Source organism: Helianthus annuus, chromosome 15 (assembly GCF_002127325.2).
Source record: "Helianthus annuus cultivar XRQ/B chromosome 15, HanXRQr2.0-SUNRISE, whole genome shotgun sequence".
NCBI classification, from domain to species: domain Eukaryota; kingdom Viridiplantae; phylum Streptophyta; class Magnoliopsida; order Asterales; family Asteraceae; genus Helianthus; species Helianthus annuus.
The window spans coordinates 128,085,643-128,096,636 of NC_035447.2; the positions used below are offsets into that span (position 1 = coordinate 128,085,643).

The 10,994-nt window shown below is 40.7% G+C and overlaps 1 protein-coding gene across 1 annotated transcript; it reads left to right on the forward strand.

Annotated features, from left to right (window-relative positions):
- Positions 1 to 8,763: 8,763 nt before the first annotated feature.
- Positions 8,764 to 10,236, forward strand: LOC110924770 (SH3 domain-containing protein C23A1.17-like). Its single transcript, XM_022168763.1, has one exon. It carries the CDS (start codon positions 8,764 to 8,766, stop codon positions 10,234 to 10,236), a length of 1,473 nt encoding a protein of 490 aa, XP_022024455.1.
- The last annotated feature ends 758 nt before the right edge of the window (positions 10,237 to 10,994 follow it).

Here is a 10,994-nt window from a genome sequence, read left to right on the forward strand (position 1 = left end):
CTTTGATGCGAACTGAGGTATTTCAAACGAAATGATCACCTTCAAGCGAATTAGGGACACATTCACATGAAATGGAGCAACTTGATGTACCCTAGGTCCAATCCGTGCGAATTGGAAAGTCAATTCAAGCGAAATGAAACAATAATCTTCAATTCGTGCGAAATGAAATACTTTTTCAAACGAAATGGTCCTTGGTGCGAAATGAAGTCCCGTTTCGTACAAAATGGAAGCAAAGTCAAACAATCTGATATCCAATTCGTGCGAAATGGTGCTGACGTCACACTTTCGGACAGTTTTTGTTAAAATTGATCAAGTTTTAAGCCGATTTAAGGTCTGATTCTTTCAAGGATTTGTTAAAATAGTGTTTCACATGTAATATGTGAAAATCAAGCCATTTTAACCGTAAAATCTTGTTTAATTTTGAAAAATGTGAAGAAAGTGAGTAGAAATCAGAAATTTTCAGCTGAAATGTAAGAACTCTTCCTCCTGAGCTCTGATACCACTTGTAGGATCATTCGCACGACCAAACGAGACATTCAGAAGAGATCTCGTCCAATACGAATGGCGGAATCAGACGTATCAGAGTTATTTCAGCTGGTTTGCACTTAAATTCACTTAAATTGTCTCTTGAATTGATATCAGATCATTTTACAATGCTGGAGACACTTCGGCAGAGCTTCGCTACCGGAATCGAAACGTTACAAATGAAATGGACAAGGCACGTATTTATAGGCAATCCATTCCACACGAGATGGCTCACATGAAATGGCCATCTCCATTTCGTACGAAATGGACATCTCCATTTCGTGCGAAATGACCTTTCCATTTCGTGCAAAATGGTTCAAACCTATATATTTCTCGTTATTCTCGTTTTTCTCGCAATTCATGCCCTAATCTATTTGATCTAATACAAGACTCGATACAAGACGAAGTCGACAGACATATTCACCAACAAAACCAACCACCCAAGAATTGAATCGTCGAGCGAAAACATTTGACAACCTCCTGGAAGCAGCTTTTCGTGCCACCAGACCTTTCTCCATCAATTAGGAATCTGATGCCGTCACTAAACATATTCCTTAAATCGTAGCCATTTTTGAGTGTTTATTTTTTGGTGTCTAATATGCATATATATCACCATTGCTCTTGATTTTCTTGATTGAATATCTCTTAAATGTGAACATATACACGTGTGATTTAGTTTACGAAGATATTTCAATGCTGAGAACCTCGATCAGAGAAGAAAAAAGGGGTAAGGTTCACAACGGTGTAAAACAAAAATGGGATATACCGGGCTAGGATTCGAGTTACAGGAACAAGGGCCAAACCAACCACCCAAGAATGGAATCGTCAAGCGAAAACACTTGACAACCTCATGGAACCATCTTTTCGTGTCACCAGACCTTTCTCCATAAATAAGGAATCTGATGCCGTCAATAAACACATTCCTTAAATTGTAGCCATTTTTTGAGTGTTTATTTTTTGGTGTCTAATCCGCATATATATCACCATTGCTCTTGATTTTCTTGACTGTATATCTCTTATATGTCAACATATACACGTGTGATTTACTTTACAAAGAATTTTCGGTGCCGAGAACCTCCTTCAGAGAGTAAAAAAGGCGTAAGGTTCACAATGGTGTAAAAATAGAATGGGATATATCGGGCTTGGATTCGAGTTACAGGAACAAGGGCCAAACCAACCACCCAAGAATGGAATCGTCGAGCGAAAACACTTGACAACCTCCTGGACGGAGCTTTTCATGCCACCAGACCTTTCTCCATCAATTAGGAATCTGATGCCGTCACTAAACACATTCCTTAAATCGTAGACATTTTTTGAGTGTTTATTTTTTGGTGTCTAATCCGCATATATATCACCATTGTTCTTGATTTTCTTGACTGTATATCTCTTAAATGTCAACATATACACATGTGATTTAGTTTACGAAGATTTTTCAATGCCGAAAACCTCGATCAGAGAGTAAAAAAGGCGTTAGGTTCACAATGGTGTAAAACTAAAATGGGTTATACTTGGCTAGGATTCGAGTTATAGGAACAACGGCCCAACCAACCACCCAAGAATGGAATCGTCGAGTGAAATCCATTGACTACCTCCTGGAAGCAGCTTTTCTTGCCACCAGACCTTTCTGCATCAATTATGAACCTGATGCCGTCACTAAACACATTCGTTAAATTGTAGCCATTTTTTTGAATGTTTATTTTTTGGTGTCTAATCCGCATATATATCACCATTGCTCTTGATTTTCTTGACTGTATATCTCTTAAATGTCAACATATACACGTGTGATTTAGTTTACGAAGAATTTTCAATGCCGAGAACCTTGATCAGAGAGTAAACAAGGCGTAAGGTTCACAATGGTGTAAAACTAAAATGGGATATACCGGGCTAGGATTCGAGTTACAGGAACAAGGGCCAAACCAACCACCCAAGAATCGAATCGTCGAGCGAAAACGCTTAACAACCTCCTGGAAGCAGCTTTTCTTGCCACCAGACCTTTCTCCATAAATTAGGAATCTGATGCCGTAACCAAACACATTCCATAAATTGTAGCCATTTTTTGAGTGTTTTTTTTTTGGTGTCTAATCCGCATATATATCACCATTGCTCTTGATTTTCTTGATTGTATATCTCTTAAATGTCAACGTATACACGTGTGATTTAGTTTACGAAGTTTTCAATGCCGAGAACCTCGATCAGAGAGTAAAAAAGGCGTAAGGTACACAATGGTGTAAAACTAAAATGGGTTATTCCGGGCTAGGATTTGAGTTACAGGAACAAGGGCAAAACCAACCACCCAAGAATGGAATCATCAAGCGAAAACCATTAACAACCTCTTGGAAGCAGCTTTTCTTGCCACCAGACCTTTCTCCATCAACTAGGAATCTGATGCCGTCACTAAACCCATTCCTTAAATTGTAGCCATTTTTTGAATGTTTATTTTTTGGTGTCTAATCCGCATACATATCACCATTGCTCTTGATTTTCTTGACTGTATATCTCTTAAATGTCAACATATAAACGTGTGATTTAGTTTACGAAGATTTTTCAATGCCAAGAACCTCGATCAGAGAGTAAAAAAGGCGTAAGGTTCAGAATGGTGTAAAACTAAAATGGGATATACCGGGCTAGGATTCGAGTAACAAGAACAAGGGCCAAACCAACCACCCAAGAATGGAATCGTCAAGCGAAAACACTTGACAACCTCCTGGAAGCAGCTTTTCTTGCCACCAGGCCTTTCTCCATCAATTAGGAATCTGATGCCGTCACTAAACACATTCCTTAAATTGTAGCCATTTTTTGAGTGCTTATTTTTTGGTGTCTAATCCGCATATATATCACCATTGCTCTTGATTTTCTTGACTGTATATCTCTTAAATGTCAACATATACACGTGTGATTTAGTTTATGAAGACTTTTCAATGCCGAGAACCTCGATCAGAGAGTAAATAAGGCGTAAGGTTCACAATGGTGTAAAAATAAATGGGATATACCGGGCTAGGATTTGAGTTACAGGAACAAGGGCCAAACCAACCACCCAAGAGTGGAATCATCGAGCGAAAACACTTGATAACCTCTGTGACACCCCCAGGAAAACCAGGAAACAACACAACACAACTAGCTTCCTCATTAACCACGTGCTAAATTTCGGGACGAAATTTCTTTCAAGTTGGGGATAATGTGACAACCCGAGTTTTCAAGGTCTCTACTCGACTTAACTTAGTACTTATTTGCAAAGTGTGTTTTTATATATACATGATGTGCATTATAAGTGTGTATGTGAAATATATATTTTGTATTAATGATATGATGTGTAAAATTAATAAAACATGGATCCTTTGCCGCGTTATGGCAAAGAACAAGAAGAAAACAAAAGGAGAGATTTGTCCAATAGTCACAAATGGTGCCTCCACAGGTTGACATCCGATCCAACCTAGTAGTAAGCGATCCGCCAAAAGCTACCCGACGAAATCACCCTCCCACGAAAACACTCCCTAGCCGAAAACCCTCTCCCCACGAAAACACTCCTGGATGAAAAGACCTTAGTGTTTTCGTCAGGAGGCAGGCCGACGAAAACCAAGGGTTTTCGCTACCACCCTCTAGACGAAATCAACTGATTTCGTCGGCCAGTGATTTTGCCAATGCCCATTAAGGGCCCAGTTCTTTTAACTGTGTATATACTACACGAACTGTGGCATTCGTGAAACATCTGACCGAATAGAAAACCCTAGGACCCTTCCTCTGTGTGTGACGGAAATCAGTGTCATCATCATCATTCCCGAAACGTCCCAGCCTATTGCTCGAATCCTTATTACATCTCGGTTAGTTGGTATTATTGTTAATCGTTACGTGATTCCTTGGTTGATCGATGCGTGTTTGTTTATGAAAATCCAATTAAAGAAGTTCTATGGATTGTGGAATGCATGTTCATGGTTGGAGAGTGGGAGCTTGTGTTATTATTAAGACTATATGTATGATTTCGTTAATTTATCTGAATAGATGATAGATTGCAATATGATGTAGTTTAGCGTGATGATGATGATCTGATATTCTGTCATGAGGAGTTGATAAATCTGTTAATAGCTAGGGTTTATCTATAAATTCATGATTTGTATTCATTCATTTGACTATGGTTGATGTTCCTGTATGATTGATCTGATGATTGTATGATTTAGTCTGATTGAATGATTATATGATGAAGTCGTAGTGATGATTAGGGTTGCTGTAGTCTGTAACTGCTAGATGGTGATTGGAAGGTTGTACGCTGTAGAATAATGTAACTGCTGTAACGTAATGTCAACGAAAACACAGAGACAGACGAAATTACAGGGATCAGACGAAATACCTCAAGTCGACGAAAACCAAAGGGATTTCGTCGCCTGAAGGGTTTTCGCCCAAAAGTTTTTTTGTCCAAAGTGATTTCGTCCCAATAATTTCGTCCGAAGGTGTTTTCGCCGAAAGAGATTTCGCCACATGCTCTGTTAAGTTATTAACTCTACTAGTTTATTAACTCAGTTAGTTTATTAACTCTGTTAGTTTATTAACTCTTTAGTTTGTTAATTCTGTTTAGCCTGTTAATACTGTTAAGTATGTTGAATCTGTCAAGCATGTTAACTCTGTTAAGTATGTTACTTTTGTTAAGTCTGTTAATGGATAACTAGGCTAAAATAAACTAGGAAAGCCTTTATGTGAAGCATGAATGGTATGAATTTGATTAACTGTTTACATGATACATGATGTTAACTGCTGTGACAACCCGTAAAATTACAGGTACTGTACAGATTAATTAACCCTAATTATGTGCTTAATGACTGTGCTTGATTACATCTGACACTTTTAACTGCTTACTGAGTTATGTCATATACATACATGTGCATTATTTACATACAGTCACTCCAATTATTTCATATAGACTCTTAGTGTCAAACCGGATGCACAAAGCACAGTTAGCGCAGTAAGCGGATAACTCAGACACATGCTGACAATGCCAGCACTTAGACAGATACTATTTTTAGGCCAGTGTGGGCCAGAGTTAAATCACTACACCAGTATGGAGTATAGGGAAGTGAGAAATATAAGACTATGTCACTAGGTGACAGTTTGAGTGCCGGAAAGTGCCTAAAACGCAATTTAATTACAGAATTCCACATTTTTAATAACAATTCAGTTTTTAACACGCTCATATTATTCATAATATTGACCAAATAGTCCTGGACACTTTCCTAAGTGTTGGAATTAATTTCGTTACAAAAAGATGCACAAAAGACGCTTTACGGGTCAATTAAACGCTTTAACGGAACGATGCGAAACCGAACAACCAGACATTAACCGGGGCATGAAAATATTGTTAGAAATATTATTTTAGTATTTTAAATTAATCATGGTCACAAAAATCCCCATGCACCATGCAAACATGACATACACCCACTATACTTGTAAATACCCTTAAGTTTGTAGTAAATACCTACTAATTAACAAAATATTTACACTTTACCCCCCCCCCCCATAACCGAAAATCTGCCCCAAATAATTAGTAGATATTTTGTTTAAATCCTTGTAAGAAGAATCTTGCTTCCATTGGTCATTTTCCTTGTCATAATTTCCCTACAAACCTAAGTGCACATTTCCAAGATATACTCATCATTCCCTCAAGATTCACACTTCTCTCTCTCCTCTCCCTCTAAAAATCGGCCCATACCCCCCCCCCCCATCTCACCACAACTGATTTTCATCTTCATATACCTTCACAACTTCATCTCTTTCACTAGTAAACTCCATTCAAAGCTCCAAGACCCTCCATAGAAGTAAGAAGTTGAAGTGCTCTCAAGAAGCTTTGTTCAAGGCCTTTCTCACCATCATTTCTTGTCATCTCATCCTAAGATTACAACCCTAGCCTTGTGCTAGTAGTAAGTTCATTCATACTCTTGCCTCACTTCGATTCTTGTTCGATTGTTGATTGTTTTGCTCACACAAGAACTCAAACAGCTTGCTGAGTTGGATTTCCAGCCAACTTCAACAGGCTGTAACGGGATCATTTTAAGTCGAAAAATGGATTTTCAAAAGCCTAAAATGAATGTTTTGGAATAACTAAACAAATGGCACTGGAATCATAATTTTTCGAGACCGTTTACTATTTTTAAAAGATTATTTTTGGACAGCAGCTCAAGCTGCATTTTTGTTGCAGAAAAAGTGGGTTACTTTCGGAGTCATAACCTTAAAACTGAATAAAATCAACTCATGAAATTTTTACAGTAGATAGACACCATTGTCAGGACGACCCTCCAACTGGAATTTCGTCAAACGGACTTACGGTTGATTTTTAGCGAATATTTCCGTAAACTGTGATCAGAAGGTAACAAATCTGATTGCAGTCAAGAAAATGATTTTTTATAAAATATGGGTAACGAATTGGACTCTGATATTTTTACACAATAAACTTTGGAACATATGTCATATTCTGTAAAAATTTGGTGATTTTTAGAAAAGGGTAACTATTTTATAAAAATCCTCGAAAACAGCCCTGTTTCGAGTAATAAAGCTGAAATGAAGTATGTAAAGTTTTGTATGTCTATATGTTGGTTTGATTATTGTAAATGAACTATTGATTTCATATAAAAGAAAATGATATGCTATTAAAGCATGGACACCTCTATTTACAGAGGAGACTCTGCCGAAATTTTCCGAGAATCCGAACACTTAGTAAAATCTTCGAGAAAATAGATACGAAATAGTTGTCTAACTATTTTTCTACGAACGCTATTTAAGTTAAAATAATTATTATTGTTTTAACGAAATAATACCAAAGTAACATAAATCAAAACACTAAACTCTAAGCCAAGGCACGGCCCGTTCGTCTAATAGACATTAGTACGTTGTAGGTTGTCGTGTAGCGGGAAGAGTTTAAGTTCGAGTCAAGACGCACTAAGGTGAGTTCATGACCCCCTATTCCTTTACTGTTTTTGGTTTTATACTTCGGGGGTGGAATACATGTTTACAAATTATTTCGGACTTTTATATACATGGTATGGTTAGCTTAGGGAGGGTTTTACACTACTAGATCATGTGAAGGGTGGGCACAACACTTGAGGCCATTAATCCTTGTTATAGGACCAAGGGACACAAGAGTGATAGATCTATTTGGGTGTAGCAAGCCCACACCCGTGAGGCCGGGGCGGCCCATAGTGGTGACTGTGTCTTCCAGCCGGAAGCCCGGTAACAAATATGCTAGGTTTGAGTTTCCCTGCACCTGTTCACACATACCGGTGGCTTTGCAAACCGTCGGTGATCTCTTTTTTTCCTTATTGCTACATACCAGGGACAAATTTTTACTTACAGACGTACTAAACGGTTTTATTTACATAAGACTTACTCATGAACTCGCTCAACCTTTTGTTGACTTTTTAAAACTGCATGTATTTCAGGAAATTAAGTTGGATCTGGCAAGTGATGCATGATTAGCTGCGTACTAAATAAGGATGTCATCCGGAGTCGTAGGTTTGGGAAGTGTAACTCCTTCTTGGACGAGTTGCATTGTCTCAAATCTTTGTGTTGTTGGTAGTCTATCGTCGAGTCTTATGAACTCATTTTTAATCAAGTCATGTTTTGTAAACGTATCTTGTGCTTGATGTTGTTTCAAAACAATATGTTATGCATTTTCAATTATTTTAATGGATGAACATCAAATATTTTATCATATAGCATGTTGTGATTGTTGCTATGGTATTGAGAAGTCACACCAACTAAACCCACGCTTCCGCAAAAGCCAGGGTGTGACAGCTTGGTATCAGAGCCTCGATCATAGCGAACTAAGATTCATTCTCGAGTCTAGACTATGATCACTAGGGCTCTCACGAAAATGTTTTCAAACGTTTTTACATTTGCATACACTAAAAGTCCAGATCCAGGGCACAAACTTTTTACAAACAAAAGGTCACAAATACATTTTTTTTTCAAAATTTTTGATATCAGTCTTAGAGACTGAGGGAGTTCAGTCTTAGAGACTGGGGGATTCAATCTTAGAGATTGGGATGTTTAGCCTTAGAGGCTGGGGAAAATTTGAGTCTTAGAGACTAGGAGGTTGGTCTTAGAGGCCAGGGAGTTAGTCTGAGAGACTAGGGAATTCAGTCTTAGAGAATGAGTGGGATAGTCTGGGAAGACTAGGATGCATACATGATCTCATTATTATTTGTTTACATACTTATCTCATTTGTGTGCATATGTTGTGGATGTGTTACAGACACCATGGCATCATCCGATAGCGGAGTATCCGATGCGAGTGACCCAAGGACTTATACCTCTGATGACGAGATGGATACCGATTCAGGCGTTTTCACCTCAGACTACACGAGCACAGATGAGGACGACTTTCAGCCTTTTGCCCTACCAGACTTCGGAGATGATATACCCTTAGCTGATGGTCCACCAGGGGAGGACCTACCCCTTGTTCAGGTCCCTGCCCCTCTTCCGTTTGCTGCCGTTCCCTTGGGGGAACAGCTCCTCGACGCGATACCTGATGATGACATCGACCTACTCATCGAGGGTCCCCCGGAGGGAGACCAGGATGGTGGGGCCCCGATGGAGGGCGGTGTTCAGCCTGATGATATTCCTGTGGTTGATCCTGTTGTCCCCATGGTCGAGCTTCCTGGTATGGAGGTTCAGACCGATTCGTCCGCTTCTGATTCTTTTGAGTCTGTAGCTTCTCATATCCCACCATTGGGATTCGGTTACATCCCTCGCAGGGACGCTGATGAGGAGATGGAGATTGAGCAGCCTGCTGAGGTTCCCGCTCACCCAGATGATCCGATTCCAGCCGTGCTTGCCGATTATCAGCCTGCTCCAGTTGTTTCCGAGCCTGTTCCTGTCACTGATCTTGTTCCTTTTTCTGACGCACCCGTTGTTGCACCACCAGCTGTTGGGATCCCCGATTTAGCACCCATACCTGATCCCATGGCGATATTCGATGATCTTGCCCCGTTTGCTACACACATGGACCCGAGGTACGCCAACTCCAGCAATGGATGGATCGAGGATGATGACTACCCAGCATACGTGGTCCCAGTCACTCCCCCTCCTGCACCTGTCACTGTACCCTTCGATGCCCCCTTGTTTCCTTCGTCCACTTCCGATGCTTACCGCACCGACCTTCCTATCACCTTCATTCAGGACATTCCTCCGCCTCAACCTGGGGAGGGATCGTCGAGCCAGCTTTTCGGGCACACCCCATTCATGCCAGAGGTTAGCCAGTTTTTACCGCAGGTCCCTTATTCAGACTTTGTTCCACCAGTGTCACTTCCTGCACCTCTCGAGACCCAGTTGCCATATGTTACTTCACAGTTTGCACCTACCCCACCTGCTACACTCTTGGCTCCAGCCCCGATGGATGAGCCCTTCCTTCGGTTAGTACCCCACGTCATGCCGGTATCCGACCCTTCCCATCCATTCCAGGTCGGATACTCTGTAGAGGACACGCTCGCGTCACTGCAGTCACGGCGGGACGCCTTGAGACAGTGTGTCCAGCGATTGGAGAGGACTCCACATCCCCATTGTCCCTGCCAGGCTCTGTTTTCAGCATCCCACACATCTTTTCCTCCGTCTCAGGAGTCAGATGTTGCTTCCGTGTTGCGTTTTGCCTATGCACTCGAGGAGGACTTGATGCAGTTGCGCCGATTGATTCTTTCTCGTTTCTCTCCTCCTCCTCCTCCACCGTCAGTTTAGGGGTATACTCAGCGACAGAGATTTCAGGCCAGCTACTTTTAGTGGGAAGACAGTGCTAGAACCAAGATTATGAAGACTTTTTTTTGAAGGCCACGATTTTAGTTTTGGTTTATTTGTATTTGTACTCAGACACATATTTTGGCACGTGATAAAATTGTGACACTTTATTGATGGTTTGGTTATGAAACATTAGTTGCAAGTCTTTTAATTTCATGTATCGTTGATTATTTGTTGTGATTATGACATGAGATGTTATGTGAATGATGAATGATACTACATATACGTACGATTATTATACTTACTATGACCTGACCGATGTGGAACATCCTCTAGGAAATGCCTCCTCGACGTGACGCACGCATGCCGACCACCCAGGCAGAACTGCAAGGAATCATCGCTGCCGCTATTGCGCAGTATGCTGCTTCACAAGGAGAGACAAGCGGCAACATTCCGAACAGCAACAACAACCCTCCCAACGGTTGTACCTACAAGCAATTCCTAGATTGTAAGCCCTTGAACTATGACGGCACTGGGGGTGCTGTTGCTTTCGTTAGGTGGACAGAGAAGACGGATTCTGTGATAAGGATGAGCAAGTGTGCTCCCGAGCACCAAGTCACATACATCTCAGGGCTCTTTCTTGATGGTGCCCTATCTTGGTGGAACCTTCAGGTACAGACCCTGGGGGAAGCAGCGGCGTATGCTATGACATGGACTGAGCTGAAGGAGCTCATGAGGAAGAAATACTGCTCTCGGGCTGA